Source organism: Bicyclus anynana, chromosome 14 (assembly GCF_947172395.1).
Source record: "Bicyclus anynana chromosome 14, ilBicAnyn1.1, whole genome shotgun sequence".
NCBI classification, from domain to species: domain Eukaryota; kingdom Metazoa; phylum Arthropoda; class Insecta; order Lepidoptera; family Nymphalidae; genus Bicyclus; species Bicyclus anynana.
In genome coordinates, this window is record NC_069096.1 from 3,383,590 (window position 1) to 3,403,382 (window position 19,793).

At 36.2% G+C, this 19,793-nt stretch overlaps 1 protein-coding gene across 1 annotated transcript; it reads left to right on the top strand.

The window, feature by feature from the left end:
* Window positions 1-7,670: 7,670 nt before the first annotated feature.
* On the top strand, window positions 7,671-18,371 carry LOC112044091 (ankyrin repeat and zinc finger domain-containing protein 1). The gene is made up of 11 exons (XM_024079829.2): window positions 7,671-8,069; window positions 8,298-8,507; window positions 9,873-10,033; window positions 10,252-10,527; window positions 10,912-11,134; window positions 11,547-11,685; window positions 12,396-12,699; window positions 13,181-13,341; window positions 13,918-14,059; window positions 14,816-14,968; window positions 15,038-18,371. The coding sequence occupies exons 1-11, from the start codon at window positions 7,943-7,945 to the stop codon at window positions 15,176-15,178; spliced, it is 2,037 nt and encodes a 678-aa protein (XP_023935597.2). The 5' UTR covers window positions 7,671-7,942; the 3' UTR covers window positions 15,179-18,371.
* The last annotated feature ends 1,422 nt before the right edge of the window (window positions 18,372-19,793 follow it).

The following is a 19,793-nucleotide window of genomic DNA, read 5'->3' on the forward strand; positions in this document are numbered from 1 at the left end:
TTTTTAACTGGACTCCAAAACATAACCTTTAAAATCATAGTATTAAAAACAAATTTTATTGATAAATTAAAGTGCTTAAATAATAAATTTATGTATCTTTATCTAATGATTGGGATTCAATTTGATATATTTATAATTTTATAACGTACGAGGTTATGTATTTGACTATAGTATAAATTTTTTTAAATTTTATGTTATGGTGGTTTTTCTGTTGTTATAATAACATATAAATAAAACTTAAATTTAATAAGAGTATAAATTACCTGCTGAAGCTGCACAGTCATGGCATTGAACATCTTGATTTTTTTTTGACTCCGAACTCGGTGTTCTGGACATACCCGTCCTTTCACAATACAAATATTATTTTTACGACTTAGTTGAACATAACCTATAGCTTTGTCGCCGTAACTCTCACGCGATGCTCTGCAATTTATGAAATAAATAATTATATTTAATGCAATGGAGAATAAATAATTAAATATTTTCATTTATTATATTATTTTTTAACAAACTTACCTTGATGCCTTGGCACCTCGAACTTCAGCAGAATTAAACCGAACGTCATTTTTTAAAAAATCGGTGATCATAAATATATCAACATCAGGAATTATCAGACTTTGCCTTAATAAATCCTTTATCAAAACCCAATTATTTTATGTACAAGAACGGCTGTCAAATAACGAAGTCAGCCGGGCTAGCATGGGCAAGGGATAAAATTTTTATCCACCCATTATATCCACTGACTAAGGATATAAATCCACCCGCCATAGCATGGCCACAAGGGAAAGACAAATTAATCCCCGATTGACATTGGGGTAGGGTAGGGGTAGGGTAGGGGTGGGGTAGGGCAGGGGTAGGGCAGGGGTAGGGTAGGGGTAGAGGTAAAGAAGGGTAGAGTAGGGATAGAGAATAAGTGCACTTATGTCACAACGAAGCTTGACCGGGTCCGCTAGTATGATAGATACTATAGTTACCTACTACAAACCACCGCAAAAAACAATCACCAAACAAAACAATGCCAACAGAAAACAGATAAATAATATGCACAAAATAACCAAATATTATCAAATTTACGTTTATTTCGGACTATTAATATATATTATATTATTATATACTAGCGGACGCCCGCGACTTCGTCCGCGTAAATTTCGATGTCAACTTTACTACTACCCCTACCCTACCCTACCCCTACCCTACCACTACCCCAACCCTACCCTACCCAACCCCTACATCTACCCTACCCCTACCCTACCCTACCCCTACCTCCACCCTACCCCTACTCTACCCCAAACCTACCCCTACCCTACCCCTACTTTACCTACACCCTACCCCCATCCTACCCCTACCCTCCCCGTACCCTATCCCTTTCCTACCCCTATTCCACCCGTACCCCTATCTCACGCCTATACTACCCCTACCCTACCACTTCCCTATCCTACCCGTACCTCTACCCTACCACTACCCTACCTCTACCCCTACCCTACCACTACCCTAAACCCGGCCCTAAACCTACCCTACCCCTACACTACCCCTACGCTTCCCTACCCGTACCCTACCCTACCCTGTAACTTCTCTATCTTACTCCTACCCTTAGCAAAATCGGTCCTGTCCTTCGAGAGTGGTGGTATGACCAAGAGAAATAGAGACTTCTATGCTAATAATATAAAGAGGTAAAGTTCGTGTGGTTGTAGGAGGTAATCTCTGGATCTACTGGACCGATTTGGAAAATTGTTTTACCAATAGAAAGCTACGTTATTTGCGAGTGTCATAGGCTATGTTTGATCCCCATATTCACACGGGAACGGGAACTACGTAAATGAAAGCGCCGAGCGTCATGTAGCGGAATTTCTGCGTCTTTTAGAAATTTTGTATTATCTCCGAAACTATTTATGTAATTAACATACTGTAAAGGGCAAATCTTATCTCCATTATATCCTTGTGGTTATTAAATAATTTATTTTAATAAGGATTAAAGTTTAGTTGTATAAATAATGACGTAAACCTAAGTATATAAAATTAATAATTTTTAAAACACAATAGATATATGGTGTCGCGGACTTTTTTGTAGAACTTTTAAATATACATAAAGTCTCCATACATTAATTTAAATTTTACACAATAGTTAAGGCAACGCATGCGAATAAGTCTGTTTAAGAGGATTTTCAGTCCGACCTGTATGACAAAAACTGTGATAACTCGACTAATATATATGATACCAATATAAAATATAGCCTATAGCACTCCCCGATAATGCAGCATTCTACTGGTGAAAGAATTTTTAAAATCGGACCAGTAGTTTTGAAGATTACCCCATTTAAAAAATGTGACAAACTTACAAACTTACAAACTTTACCTCTTTATAATATTAGTATAGAAGTATAGATTAATGGACGAAAAATGAAATGTTCTATGTGTGTAATGTGCATGTGTGCAAGCCACTAGTGTTACAACGTGCACTGGTTGTTATCGATACTCGATAATAGATCATCCGTCACCCTAACTTTAGAAAAAGTTATACTTAAAGTGCCACAAACTTTTTAAACCGGTGGTCAAAACTGAAACGTTCTGAAACTGAACGTTCGAATGAATGAACGGAGATCGCGAATGAATGGCTTCAAAAGTTTGTACAAAATAATATTATTTATGTATTTTAATATTATGTATTTTCAAAAGATTTCTATATTCTAGTCTATTATTTTCAATTGTGAATAGCTCAATTTTGACTATTGGCAATAATAAAGAAATGTCAATTGCATAATATATTTTTCCTTCGTACAAAAACGCGGGTACTTAGGCAGATCAGAGAATATGAAACAATCAAGAAGTTTTTATTAACGGAATGCTGACAACTCTAATACAAGTTTTTATGCTACAAACTTGAAATTTGGCAGGGTTTATAGTTGGTAGACGTCTGTTGTCAGAGAAAGAAGGGCCCACAACAAATTCAGCCAAGATTTGTTTTGTTACAATCATCATCATGATGATGATGATGATTACTCATCACCACAATATTATTATATTATCCTGACGTTTCAATAGTAGATTGTTATACAAGGGGCTAAAAAGACCCATTATATACGAGGTGTTTTTAGCTAAATAGAAACCGAGTTTATAATGGGTTTAGCCCCACGTGTTATACTCTGCTTTTCACTACGATTGCGAGAAAATAAAATAATTTAGTACAATATGCAATGATTTATTTTAATTGAAAATAAATGTACAAAGTCTACATTTATTTTAATTGAAAATAAATGTACAAAGTCTACATTTATTTTAATTGAAAATAAATGTACAAAGTCTACAATTTTGAATATTAAGGGAGATGCTTTTACCCGGTAACATAATTTCCGACTACTGAAGATGAATAATGATTAGATATGTGACATAGAATTATAATGTACAAGAAGGGCTGTCAAATAACGAAGTCAGGACGAAAAATGAAATGTTCTATGTGTGAAATGTGCATGTGAGCAAGCCGCTAGTGTTACACAGTGCATTGGTTGTTATCGATACTCGATAATAGGTCATCCGTCACCTTGGCTTTCGTAAAGTTATACTTATAGTGCCACAAACTTTTCTAATCCTGTGGCCAAAACTGAAACGAATGAAAGAATGGAGATCGGCATTATAATAAATTGCGACAACAGTGTAATTACGAGTTTTATTTACGTTGCTTCCCGTAGGGAGTATAATTTTATTGAAATTTACTTAATAATTTTATATTGAAATATAAATAATACCTACGATAAATTACTTGTTTTTTATTAACTAGCTTTAAAAAAGGACGTCATTAATTGGACTTACTCACTTCGACAATTTCAAAAATAGTTAAACATCTCGTACCTAACGTAATTTATAATTATTATTAAAATAATATTTTATAACATACTCACATCCAAAGTGACATTTTTATCAATATATATATTATTGATGTATATATCAATATATATACATCAATATCTACATATTATCGGTATTAATAAAATTGAAGTGTTTATCTGTAATAGCAAAAGTATTACATGCTGCGTTTCATTATCGTGTTATTTACGTATCTTGTAAATAACACATTCACTACACATACACCTACAACCTGTTCGACTACGCATCACCAGGTCTGGGTAAAATTCTCATCTGAAAGGCATAGTTTTAACCAGCTAACATGCGTTAAAGCGGCAACGCTGTGACAAAGGATGCCTGCAGCTGTGCGTGTGTCGAACAGAGCAGCATTTATATGCTGATAATGATTGTGGATTTATAAGAATTTCTCACTCCTAGGTTGGAAATTCGTATTTCGAGTATTTTTTTGTAATCAAGTTAATCACGGTGACATAATGGCTCCGGTCATTATAACTGATAGGCTCTAAATCCTCATATTTCAGGACATAAGGCAGGCGTGAAGTTGAGGATACATCATTTTCGAATTAACATACCGGCATTAATAATGTAGGTACAGTACCAGAACGCAGCTTTGCTCTTTGTGTTCTTTGTGTGGGGTGTTATAAGAAAAACATTTTGTTTTAATATGCTGCATATTTTGAATAAATGTTGGGAATCCAGTCTTCCCTGGATTACTTTGAACCATATCTGTCGAACAACTTTATTTTGCGGGAATCTGAAATAAATAATAATAATAATAAATAATAAATAAAAGAAGACATGGTAAATTGTAGAATTCAATATTTTTCATTCTGTATTTTTTAAATTAATATCAATACAATCATGTGAATAGGTAAGTAGTAAGAAGAGTAGTAAAGGCAGGCACTGCAATTTTATGTGATTTTTTTTTGAATTTAAACTATCGTGAGTGTTATTCATATTAATTGATTATGAAACACGGCTAAAACTCACGTGATATTAGGTCGGAGTATGCCCGACTAGTACGAACCCATACGGGGCCCTTAGTCATGAGCTGGTTCTTGCATCGCGGCACGATCCAAACTGCGAAGCGGCTGCGAGACGCGCTGCTGCACGCATTGCGCGCGCGGAGAAGGGTTGAGTGGTGGGGAGTGAAGGTTCCGTTACACTCTCCGACGGTTCATTAATGTTATCTTCATTAGACTCGTCTTCTTGTAAGCAAACCGAACTAACGCTATCTTGTTCCAAGTTTGTTGTAAGTGACAATGAAAGAAATAGCGGTTTCCACGCTGTGGGCAGCAACCATCCATGATCCCGATTAAAATTCGGGTGACGACTAATTTCTATCGCTTCACGTATCTTACGAGGTATTAGAAACTTTTCCCTTGAGAATACAGAAGCCTTAGCGAAACGGATTTATGTGATTTCAAAAAACTGTGTTTTCTGAAGTGAAGTTACATGATTCTAAAACACAATCGAGCTTTTTTTAAAAAAAAATACTGGCTAATCCCTGAAATGGCTGGACAGATTTTCCGAACTTACTATGAACGAGCTTTTACTTTTTTTTAAAGTTCGATTGTGTTTTAGAATCATGTGAATGGGTACGTAATAAGCACTTTAGAAAACATAGTTGTTATAAATTAACATAAACCATATTAATTATAAAGTAACATAAAGGATATTGTTTATCCCAACAAACTCATAGTTATTATCATAAGATTTGTGAAAAAATTAACTTCACGCGGGCGAAGTCGCAGGCGTCAGCTATGTAATATGTAGGTATATAAACAATTAATGAAACACTACTGACTACACAATTATGTAGTATTAAATTACGAGTATTTAAACAACAATTATTTTAATATTTTCATTAACTTTATAAATAATTATATTATTTATATTCTCTAATGATATACTTATTCATTAAAGTAATATGTACTTTAAAACTATCTAATAATATTTTTGAACATTACAAACCAGAAAGCTAGTAATACTTTTACATACTTTACTCGATATAGGAACTCTATCGATGACTTTCACTATCGATTGTGTCAATCACGTCTCTACAGATTGTTGTCCACAATAGTAAAAATTAACGTATTTAATATTTTTTCCATTGCTATTCGTATGTATTTACACAATTGATTTAGTAAAATGCAATAAATTTTCCTACTAATCTGTATGCAAACCTTTTATAATAACTCTAAAACACTGCACTTATAGAGCAAAACATTTCAAGTTACTTACACGTGAAAAATAGAATTTTGGGGGTTTTCTCTTTCGATGATCTACGTTCAGGCACTACATACTATACCACTTTAGTTGTTCTATCAAATAAACATTAATTTACAGATCTAACATCAAAACTGGATAAAAAATAGCTGTATTTAAAATGCGCGCTCTTACTGATAAAGCCACGTTAGCCTAAGGGTGTTTAACTGTTGTCTTTTTGTCTATTTCCCTCTAACATACTGTAGTCATTACGTTGTCTCTTTCGCATCACCGATCTATTAGGCACTTGTACCGAATCGTAAATCTATGTTATGTGAGGTAAACGTGGGAGATAATAGTTTAAAAAACTCCTTTCGTAAGTGAATCCATTCGTTGTTGTTTTCTCTACTTTACCTAGGTAGGTATTTAAGTAAATACGTCTCGACTTAGACGGTAACAGATTGAAAATTTCATCCATCTCCTATTAGGATCACCATTCTCACTACATGAAGACAACAATAACAATTAATTTTGAAAAATATGTAAGTTACGGTCACAAATTTACAATGAATTTCTTAAAAAAATCAAGTGTGTATTATTCACGCCAATTTTTTTTTAATTCTCGCTTTTTATTTTATTTTTATTTCACATGAGAAAAAGGCAAAAAGGTATTACACCGTACAGGATGTCCCATGTCTTCAAATCTCGCTCTATTCGCAACTCAATAAAAATTAAATAAAAAAATGAACGCATTCCACAGACAAGAACGCTGCATTTAATTCCAATTTAAAGTTTTTTATTTATTTTTCAAAACAAACAGGGCCTTCCCTACCTATAATGATTCTATTTTCGAATAAAACCTCCTCCGTTTTATAGTAGGCTAGCACTTGGCTAGTACTCGTAACAGACAAGAATTAAAAAAAAAGAGCGTGAAATGTTTATGAAGCAGCGCTATCTACATTCCAGATTTAGGATTCCAGGATAGTAAGTTCAATCACTTAGCTGAAATAATAATGTGTGTTTTAATCTTTTTAGAGATTTAATACGAGTAAATACGGAAAAAAATCTAGAAAAAAAAGGATTATTTATCCTTTTCTTTAATTTTGATACGGAAAAATATGTTTGTTTTCTAAAGCAAAGGGTTTTTTTTAAAGAAAGACTGTAAGTGTACGTTAATTTCAACTAAATTCCAGTAATAATATGGCCTAATAATCCTGAGTTCAAGCCTGGAGTTAACAATGGAAAACTTTAATTGTGTTTTTTTGTTTTTCTCAATTGGTTTCTTCAACCAATAAAATCAAAAATCTCTCTCCTTTGCAAAAAATATGCATATTATTTTTAAAACTTAATGGACACTATACTAAAACTACCGTAGCTAGTAACTAGATGGCGCTATCACAGACGTTCCGAAAAAAGTTATTAGTGGCCTATCTATCTCCGATAATACACTGTAATCTATGATCCACAGATTGATATTTCACAATACGACATATTAAACTATAAATATGTTCTGGTTCCTTGACATTATCTTTTAATCTGTGGGTATATTTTTTGTCTAGTTTTGCTGGCCTTTAAGGACTTGTATCCAAGGCCGTAAAATAAATTAAAAAAAAAAAAAAAATTATAGTCTTGCTTTTGACAAAATTTAAATAAAAAATTAAAATCACTATTGCACAACAATGTTCAATTTACCTTTCCTTTTACATAGTACAAACTGTTTATTATAGTTTAGTCAGTAGTCTAATGTACATATGTAGAAGGTACTACATTGGGTTAAATGTACAGATCTAACCTCGTATCATCTACGGTAATCAATGATAAAAACCTATCTTCGTCACCTTTTTTCTCGTAACTATTCTTATATAAACTTTATTTCATGATGAATATAAAATCAGAAGTAGTAAAACCTAACACAGTGAGGGTGTACGATTTAGATGAGTACGAAAAGTTGCTCAAAGGCATTAGAGTGGCTGCATGTATGATCACAGAATCACACCAAATTGGTAAGCTATTCTCATTAGTATTACTTATACCTTAACCTTAATATTGTTATATACTTATATTTTGCACTTTTAATCTAGGGTATTGAAATTTAAAATATTGAGATTGCTCACAAAAGAGTAACTGTTTGATATTAACAATGAATTTTCTTGATCGGTTATTTGTTCATTATTCATGTGATATCTGTTTATCTAGTGACATAACAGGAATTTATTATCATTATATTACAGTGGACGAAGAAAGTGTGTTAAAACGTCTAAATAAGTTAACCATTGACGGTGCTACGGATGGCAACTGTTGCTCGTGTTGCGGAGTGGGTCCGTTTGCGTCCAGGGCACAGCAGACAGCACATTATAAACATCATTGGCACACCCATAACTTAAAGAGGAAACTGTTTGGGAAAGCTGCACTCACTTTGGGGCAGTTCAGCTCCAGGAATGGTAAGTAAAACAATTTTGTTTTTTTATTTCATCATTAAGTATTGTGCAATACCAAAAATCAAAATTAGTTTATTTCAAGCAGGCATAGTTTACACACACTTTCAAAAATCAAGGTTGACTATTTGAAAGACTACCACCAGTTCGGAAAGCAGGATCTGCCAAAAAGAGCCGGCAAGAAACTCAATTTATGTACTTTAATTATATTTGTCTGACATGTTGTCTTGATGCATCAGTAGATAATTGGTTTATACATTTAATATGGTAGCTTTCACACTTATCTTGCACTACATGCCAACACAGCAGTAAATATCTGCAGTGTTGACTCAACATTGTTATCAGACCAATTTAAAGGCCTGCTACAGTGTACTAGTAAGCGCACTAGTAAGCGCAGTGTTGGCCGACCCCCCACCAGGTGGACTGACGACATCAAGCGAGTCGCAGGGATTCGCTGGATGCAGATGGCTCACTATCGTGATGTTTGGAAGTCCCTACAAAAGGCCTATGTCCTGCAGTGGACGTCCATCGGCTGATATGATGATGATGATGACAGTGTCATGCCTACCTCTTTATAGGAGAGGGGATGTAGAGCATAGACCCTGCTCCAATGTGGGTTAGCAGCTTAGGGTGATAATGTTGAATTCATTAAAAACCACTATCAGTTATGATAATGACCAGGGCTGATAGCTTAAAATGCTTTCTAAGACAAATGGGTGTAACACCACCAACTTCCTAACAGGATAAGAATTTTAACAGAAAATCTTTTAAAAGGAAGAAAATTTTAGTATCTCATATCCCTACTCAGGATTTGATCCCAGGACCTCATGATTTGAAGCCACATAGGCTAACCGTTAGACCAACGAGGCAGTTAAACAACAGATAAATATAATTGTACTTTCACTAGTCTCTTACTGAACATGCTAACTTAACTGGCTTGTTAGTTCATTTGTTATACATATTGTAATGAGTTTGGCGAAATAATCGCCTGATGTTCAACATCTCGTAGGTGCCAGTCCTTGATTGGGCTATGAATAGCAAAATATTGGGATTTATCTTCTATCTAAGAAATTTTCAGTAGCTGTTTACTTTCTAAAAGTTTGATTTAACCTTCCTTCCTTAAGCCACTGTGACTTACAGAGCATATCAGATTACTGCATTTGATCTGATTGATTGTTTGATTAAAATCACTGTATTATCCCTAGGAGATATAACAAACACATGCATGGTGGGATATTTCTGTTATATACCAATTTCAACTTCTAAAAGTAGCATAATAGTGTAAACTTAGATACATAAATTTTTTCAGAGACAAAACTGCAGGCCCTCTAGTTATTAATTATCTATACAAATGTATTATGATTATTTCAGAGGACTCCAGTGTCTCAGGAAGTGATTCAGAGACTGAGGGAAGTAGCAGTAACCCTGCTAGTGAACTCTTTGCTGCAGCCACAAGGCATTGCAAGGCTTTCTTTTCAAACCACAAGGGCAAGGTTTTCTGTATATACAGGTGTATATTACATCATAAAAAGGTAATCAATAGAATCTATTTATTGTCTTATATGTATATAAAAGCGAAGGGTCTTATCAAATCTTGAAAACCACTTGTCATACAAGGGAGGTAGAAAAGATGTCTGCTAAAAAAGGAGTCGGATTAAGAAGGTGTAAGACTGGACAAAGTTATGAAAGATATATTTTAAGAATCTTAAACATTGCTATAGATTTCACGATGTGCTCTAAATTTTTTTAGGAAGAGCTATCAACAGATGGCGGTGACACGTGGGTGGAGCGTTGCCAACGTCTGTCAATTGCCGGCTACCAGCGCTGGGCCATTTTAATGGTCTCTGGCGGCCACTTTGCCGGCGCCATATTCTCTGGTGGGGTGGCTGTGGTGCACAAAACTCATCATTCCTATGTAACGAGGAGGGGACAAGGGCAGGCCCAGGTGAATAGGGACCAGCATGGTAACGCACCGCGCTCTGCTGGTGCAAGTATGAGGCGATACAATCAGGCACAGTTTTTGCAGGTGAGTTATTTATGTAAAATATTCTTGAAAACACTACACTACACCGTTCTGTATGCACACACTGTTTATGATTGTTTTTTTTTTTTTTTTAAGTTTTTTAAACCTAAAATACGCGTGCCCAATAGGGATGATGACAGTTTTTTTTAATTGTATATAAATTAAGAGTGTGCTAATAGTAAAGCAATTTGGTAAAAGGAACAGGGTATCTGCGATCATTACTTTCAATCAATCAAATCAAATGGATCCAGACAATCTTTGCTTTTTTTGTATAAATTAGTTAAAATTGACCCTATTTACCCAAATGTATCATAAAAATCAATATATTCAAACCTAGTCATCATCCCCGTTGGGTTGGTATGATATATTATCTTGACACACTTTCAGCACGTCCAAGACATTGTAGCTAGTTGGATTGACGACCTAAAGGGTTGTTACCTCGTCCTGTACCGTGCAGTGGGCTCGCTCAACCAATCAGCTTTGTTTGGCAAGAATTCCCCTCTCACGCGGGAAGACCCGCGCGTGCGGGCGCTGCCTTTCCCCACGAGGAAACCTACTTACAAGGAAGTGAAGAGGGTCCATGAAACTGTAGCAAGTGTGGAAGTTTATGGTAAGATTTAATATTTTTTCTAAAATTACTGCCAGCCAGCTGTTAGTACATATTCTATTTTATGATAACGGGCAGTAACAGCCATTGTTCTTTTAAAGACTTACCTGGATGATGTTGAAGACAGTTTAAGACGGAATCCTGGTTAGTAGAAATATTTTTATATGGCATCTTAATGGTAACCTTAATGGTAATTTTAATGGTAAATGTTTTATAATATGCCTTCCTTTTTAAAGCCCTTGATCAAAAGTAGGATTCTATATTTTCTGAACTCGGATCTTATATGGTAGTACACTTCAGCCTTAGCTAGCTTAGCTAGTCTGGCCCCATAGCCAAGTGGTACGTTGATTCTCTTCCTACGATCGTTAATAATAATCGTAAACTAGGTCACGTGATCAAGATTGACTTTTTTCAGACTCCATGGAGCTATTTCAAAGGGCACTGATCGCGTCGACAAGCAAGACAGCTGTCAAGACTGGGACAGACAGTAACATTGATCGTAACAAGAAAACGCAGAAGAGTCCCAGCAAACCGATTGACAGAGCGAAGTCAAGGTATGTTGTTCAAATCCAAAAAAGAAACCATCTTAGATGCTCCATCCATCCTCAGAAACGATATTGATGATTTTCATTGATTTAAAATCATGTTTTCTTATGTTTTTGAAATCAAAAACCTTTTGGTGTACTTGCTTTTTGCTGTTATTATTTTTATAAAATAACGATCTCCCGGGAACGACAAACACTCAATGCAATACAAAGAAAATTGTGAATCAGTTCACGATGTTACAATCCAGACAATTGATTTGAAGAAAATGTTGAGTGTCCTCAGTTTTTTGTTTATTTGTTTACAATAGTAATGACGTGATATGATGGCTGATTATTATCAAACATAATAATAATTGTGTATGAAAAAGATAGATTCAGTACACAATTTTCATCCAAAGTCACTAAAGTAATATATCGTTTTTGTTTAAAACAAATCGCTGTACATTTTATTTAATATTATACTATACCTATAAGCTATACTTACATAGGTTTATTATAAATAAACGTAAATAGGGAAGTACAGATATTTATTTCATTATAACTTTATCTAGATAATGCCAATAATTTTTCGCGGTAATATGATCTATATTACCGCGATTATAATAAAAAGTTACATTTCCCGATTGGACAGATTTAATTTAGGGTCGTGCAGGTAGCTGCAATCAGGAAATGTACAGTCGACTAAAAAGATTATTTCCGGAACTTAACTTAATTTTCAGGGAACGTCCGCCCCGTGAACTTCCCACACAAATAGTATCGAGCGAAGATGATGGACCTTGCTTCATCGACTCGGAGACTCCAGCGGGGTGGATCAAGACTCTCTCAGAGCAGAGCAGCAACGGGGTGATCACTAACTCCCGAAAAGACCTGCTGAATGACTGCGCAGTGGACAACTCCTCGGATAGTGATCAGGAAAATGTCTCTGCAAGAAAAGAGCGCAATGTGAAACTGAAGAAAAAAAAGAAAGTGGAGGAAAAGCAGCCCAAGAAAGCGCCTTTGAAAATATCTGCCAATATCAAAAAGGTAGTTTTATGTATAACTATAATGTTATATCATCATCATTATCAACCCATATTCAGCTTACTTCTAAGCTCTAGTCTCTTCTCAAAATGAGAGGGGTTAGATCAATAGTTCACCACATTGGCTCAATGCGGATTGGCAGACTTCACACACGTAGAGAATTAAGAAAATTCTCAGGTATGCAGATTTCCTCATGATGTTTTCCTTCACAGTTTGAGACACGTGATATTTAATTTCTTAAAATGCACACAACTGAAAAGTTGGAGGTGAATGCCCCGGATCAGATTCGAACCAACACACTCCGGAATCGGAGGCAGGGGTCATATCCACAGGGCTATCGAGACTCATGTTATATGCTAATCATCAACTCATTCATCGTCATCATTATCAGTCGATGGACATAGGTCTCTTGCTTAGACTTCCAAACACTGCGCCAACACCACTGCGCCACGGAGGCCGTCAAACAGTTGTGGATTTCCAATAGTTGTGGAAGATAGCGTCGGGCAAGGATGTGATCTCGTTGGAGACGATTCGGGAAGAGTTCGCGGCCGAGGAGCTGCGCGCGGCGTGCAACGCGCCCGACCCCGCCGACGGCAACACCGCGTTGCATAAGGCCGCCATCGCTGACAAACCCCATATGGTCACGTGAGTATTAATTAAAACAATTAGGTTGAGTTAAAGATTAAAAAAAAATCGAGTTTAATTTAGAGAACGGCAAAAGACTGAACAATTTATCTGTAAATTAAAATCCATCTATACTTATAAAATAAAGATTTTTTTTTCATTTATTTAGGAAACCAACAGCATTAACATAAAAACAAGAGTAGAAAACAAATAACATAATAGAACAAAAAATAAAGTAAAACGGTGGCAATCTATAAGATGTACAGTTTGTGTGGTTGTAGAAGGTAATCTCTGGATATACAGAATCGATTTTTAAAATTCTTTTATCAATAGAAAGCCATGTTAGTAGTAAGAACGGGACGAACGGTTGAAACCGTGGGGCGTCTATTAGTTTTAAATAAATTGAAAATAAAAATACATGCTCATCATCATCATGAAATTCTTGGCCGAGCTCAGCTCAGTTCAATCGGCGCGCGAGTGACTGTATCTATTGTCAGGGGTTAAAAACGTAGACAAACGTAAATTCTCTAGTTCCTGGAACCCAACGACTATTATTTCCTTCTAAAAACTAAAAAGTACACAATTTACTTATTATAGAGAAATACTGACGGCGGGTGGCGACCCGTGTCTGCGCAACCACGCGCTACAGACTCCATACGCCGCGGCGCCGCACCCTGACACGCGCGTCGCCTTTCGCTTGTTCCAGGCGCAGTTCCCGGACAAATACAACTACAGTAAGGTCAGTACCACGCGCTGCAGACTCCGTACGCGCCCTGACACGCGCGTCGCCTTCCACTTGTTCCAGGCGCAGTTCCCGGACAAATACAACTACAGTAAGGTCAGTACCACGCGCTGCAGACTCCGTACGCGCCCTGACACGCGCGTCGCCTTCCGCTTGTTCCAGGCGCAGTTCCCGGACAAATACAACTACAGTAAGGTCAGTACCACGCGCTGCAGACTCCGTACGCGCCCTGACACGCGCGTCGCCTTCCGCTTGTTCCAGGCGCAGTTCCCGGACAAATACAACTACAGTAAGGTCAGTACCACGCGCTGCAGACTCCGTACGCGCCCTGAAACGCGCGTCGCCTTCCGCTTGTTCCAGGCGCAGTTCCCGGACAAATACAACTACAGTAAGGTCAGTACCACGCGCTGCAGACTCCGTACGCGCCCTGACACGCGCGTCGCTTACCATAAGTGCCCCTAATATTCAAATTTTACCTATTCACGATACATTCCTGTATTTGGATCACAAGAATTGATATGTGTACCAAATGTCCAGTAGGTACATTCGGAGAAAACAGACAGACATTAAAATTATATCACACATTTTAATGTCTGTCTGTTTTCTCCGAATGTTATTTAAAGTATTATTGTTTTAAGGGTGCCGTTTTTGTACTACGTACGTTCGGAACCCTAAAAATCAAAGCAGTTTATGGATCGGTTTACTTGGTTGGTTGGTTGATATGTAAATTCTAATTAACTTCTCTCTTCTCAGTCCCAAATTCCCGGGCCCGTAACACCGGAGCAGTTGGAACAGGAGAGAGAAAAGAAAGCGCAGCAGAAGAAAGCGAAGCGACAGCGGGAAAAAGAGAAACAGGTGGAGAAAAATAAATTAAACAAATTCTTGCACATGACCGACGTTCAAAAGGTACACATGCTTCTGTAAAATGATGATGGTTTCTCAACAGGCTCCTATACCATTTGTTTATTGTCCCAGGTGAGGGCCGACCTTATGATGTGCTTCCTTTGCGGCTCCAAGCTCCCAAGACCTCCATTCGAGTACAGCAATTTCACATTCTGCTCCATCAAGTGTCTCCAGAACCATAGGAACCTCAGGCCTTTGCACAACAGCGCGTAAAATAAAATAAAAATATATATTTTCTTTATAAATATTGTTCGTGCAATATAGGATGGTGTGTGTGGCAGATAATGCTGCCAGAACACGGAAGCGGAGCGAGGCAGCGGAGCCGAGAAACGGAGAAATATTAACCAGTAGGATTGCACAAAATCTCCGCTCCTCATAAGTGGAATTTTTAAACTTGCTCGCAATTCCCTGCGAGCTAGTTTAAAAATTCATATAAACCGGTAACCGGAGCGGGGAATCACGTCTGCAAATCGGCTTCGCATTACTTTATCACTCCGCTCCGGTGGACAGACACAGTACGCAACTCCGCTCCGCATTAGTCCGTTTCTCCGCTCCGCTGCCTCGCTCCGTTTTGGTGGACAGGCAGCCTAATGCTAAATGTAGAATAAACCACGGAATAATGAAAACTGGAATTCGCTTCTGTAATTTCTAGTTTTGAACACGTTCTCGTTCGAATGTATTCGTTATTCAAAAACGAATACATTCAGTGAGTGATGCGACACGAAGCGTTGCATCGGTAACTTTCAATGTTATTCAAGAAAATTGGCGTCTTGTGTTCTTAAATATTTAAAAAAACTCTTTACAAAAACTAAAGAATGGAGTATTTTTTATTGGTAATTGTACAGGGTCGTCTTTTCGCCGTGGGAAATGATAAGCATTATACCCTGAACGTATGAGCCTTTATTCACAATTTAAAATTTGACTTATAATTATATAACAACAAACGTTGCCGTGGGGTAACATCACAGATATAAGAAGTAACTAGATTTATAAAGTGCCAACTGTTTGTATTGAAACCAGCGTACCCGGGGGCGTGGCCTTACAAACACATTTATAGTGTAATAATACTTATCACACTGATAAACTCTTCACTTAATTGGCTGTTTAATATTTAGTGAAAAAAGAAATATATTACCCTTATTTTAGAGTTGAAAATTATTTATTACTGTTGTCTCAGAACAAATGAAAATTCTTGAATGAAAATTCATGAATGAAATCTATAGTACCGCTACTCGTCACTAGTTGTCTCTATATATAAGCTTTATTACCTTATAAATAAGATTCAAAATGATCCTAACTTTGTTTTATTAATGTTGTCTAGGGATGTGAAATAACGATAGTCTTAAATATCGATAGTCTCGTTACTCGCAGTAAATAAAACGAACGTCTGTTGTTTAAAAAAAATTGAATTTTATAAAACTAAGAAGAATAACATAGGTCAATAAAAAATTAAAATATATGAAGAAACACACACAAGAAAGTAAAAAACAAGCATTTTTTAATGTACCACTCTGAAAAAACATTAATTCAACTGAAACTTTGCACGATTCGAGTTTACACAACAAAGAAGGTCAAACACATGTCCATAACTTGTGTACTTGAAAAATTAAGTACTTTCCACGAAACCTTAACAAATAGAGGATAGCCCTATTTCACCCTTTCTATTTTTATATTACAAATTACAATGCGGTTTTGCATAAAACAAATTTTGCTTCCTAGTCGCCTCGATTCATTTTTTTCCTCTCCGGATTCCTAAAAAATAATCCGAAAATTTCATAATTATCGTGTCATCATAATATAATAGTAGTAGATATAAAATATCGATATATTATTATAGACATCCCTAAATGAATAGCCAAATGACATATGGAAACTATTTAAATTCAAAACTAACATAAATCAAAATTACACTTTTTTCAGAAGAATTAAAACAAGAAAAATAAAAACTATGTTTTGGTATATTTTTCCTGTTATTTCATTGGAATCATATTTTTAAAATGTTTTGCAGTTTTCTGATAAACTTAATGCTAGAGGAGATATTAAAAGCATAAAATATGCTGCTTTTCAATTGAAACCTTTGGCTTTGAAATCAATAAAATAATTGTATATTTATTGATTACAGACAATAAAATAATCGTATTAATCTTGTTTCACTGTCTCAAATCAATAAACATTCCCCTTCGTCGCTTGTGTCTTTTTATTTATTTATTTTATACTGCGGTGGTGTACACGTACACGTAATTTAATTTTTACTGATTCGACGCTTACATTTCTGTCTTTTTTTTATTAATTGACAGCTCTGTCATGATAGTGGAAACGTGGTGGTATTTAGAAGGAAAACGGCCACGAGGTAGATCACCAATCCGATGGTTGGATCTTTTCATAGAAACAGGTGCCCACACCTTTTATAATGCCATCTAGATTTTGTTTGAAAGAAAATGTTCGTTTAGGTACATTTTATATGCCTAACAACCAGTTTTTAAATAATATAAAAAGGTACTTCATTTAAAAATTCACTTTATTATTTAACAAGGATTATTAATATTAATAATTAATACATTTTATTAGGAATAGAAGAATAATTTTTGTATATTTTTGATTTATGATAGTTTTGTTGTTGTTGTTGACGCAGCAAATGTATGCCCACTGGTGTCAACAGAATCTTCGAGAAAATCGAACTTGTATTAAAATAAAGTAAACTTTAGTACTATTCCCGTAAAGTTCATTTTAGTTTGTGACTTTGAGTAAAATTATTTTTTCATATTTTAATGAAAATATAATAAAATACGTCTTAACGATGGTACGAAACACCATAATTTGATAAATATTTGTGGCGGCTATCATTTGTGTATTCCAAAACGGCACAATTCAGCATTTTTCTAATAGTTTTTAATTATTTTCAATTACCGAATTTGACAACCGCAGGACGTAACGTGTCAGTCAACGAAACAAGACTGCTAGTACATGCGCGGATAGGCTTGCGAAGCTCCGCACACCCGGGTGTAAGCGGGCCACGCCCCTATGCTACTTCTATTGCTAAAAGCGTTAGCTTTTAGCGATCTCTGTTCTGTGGGTAACATACTACTAACGCCATCTAGTCTTACATTGGAGAACTACGAATTAGACAGTAATTATTGATTCTTATGATATTAATTTACGTAATTGTTGTTAGTGTTAAATTTTGAAATACAAATTATGAAAAAAGTTTGTATATGTGGATGTCAACGTGTTTACGATCCATAAAAAAATGGGTCTCACCGGCTTGTAAAGACTCACACTGGATCATTCTTTACTCAGTGGCTTTATGATTGTAATAAAATTATCTTATTGGATGGATATTAAAAACCTACCTTTTTAAACCCAAACTCGATGTGCAGTGTTTATCGACAAACAAATTAAAAATGAAGGTAGAAAACGCATGTCATGTCATACCTTATTTATTCAAAATTATGTAAGTTGGTATTGGTTTTTTTACAATATGTTGTTCAAAAGATATTATCGTCTGCGGGAGCCCTTAGACCTCTTTATCTATACTAATATTATAAAGAGGTAAAGTTTGTAAGTTTGTCACATTTTTTAAATGGGATAATCTTCGGAACTACTGGCCCGATCTTGAAAATTCTCTCACCAGTAGAATGCTACATTATCGGGGAGTGCTATAGGCTATATTTTATATTGGTATCATATATATTAGCCGAGTTATCACAGTTTTTGTCATACAGGTCGGACTGAAAATCCTCTTAAACATACTTATTCGCATGCGCTGCCTTAACTATTGTGTAAAATTGAAATTAATGTATAGAGACTTTATGTATCTTTAAAAGTTCTACAAAAAAGTCCGCAAAACCATATATCTATCTTCTATATATTAGCAGATATAGTACCTTTTGTGTTTTAAAAATTATTAATTTTATATACTTAGGTTTATGTCATTATTTATACAACTAAACTTTAATCCTTATTAAAATAAATTATTTAATAATCACAAGGATATTATGGAGATAAGATTTGCCCTTTACAGTATGTTAATTACTTAAATAGTTTCGGAGATAATACAAAATTTCTAAAAGACGCAGAAATTCCGCTATATGACGCCCGGCGCTTTCATTTACGTAGTTCCCGTTTCCGTGTGAATATGGGGATCAAACATAGCCTATGACACTCGCAAATAACGTAGCTTTCTATTGGTAAAACAATTTTCCAAATCGGTCCAGTAGATCCAGCGATTACCTCCTACAACCACACGAACTTTACCTCTTTATATTATTAGCATAGAAGTCTTTATTTCTCTTGGCCATACCACCACTCTCGAAGGACTGGACCGATTTTGCTAAGGGCAGGAGTAAGATTGAGAAGTTACAGGGTAGGGTAGGGTACGGGTAGGGAAGCGTAGGGGTAGTGTAGGGTACGGGTAGGGAAGCGTAGGGGTAGTGTAGGGGTAGGTTTAGAGCCGGGTTTGGGGTAGTGGTAGGGTAGGGGTAGAGGTAGGGTAGTGGTAGGGTAGAGGTACGGGTAGGATAGGGAAGTGGTAGGGTAGGGGTAGGATAGGCGTGAGATAGGGGTACGGGTGGGATAGGGGTAGGAAAGGGATAGGGTACGTGGAGGGTAGGGGTAGGATGGGGGTAGGGGTAGGTTGGGGGTAGGGTGTAGGTAAGGTAGGGGTAGGGTAGGAGTAGGTTTGGGGTAGGGTAGGGGTAGGGTGGGCGTAGGGGTAGGGTAGGGTAGGGTAGATGTAGGGGTTGGGTAGGGTTGGGGTTTTGGTAGGGTAGGGTAGGGGTAGTAGTAAAGTTGACATCGAAATTTACGCGGACGAAGTCGCGGGCGTCCG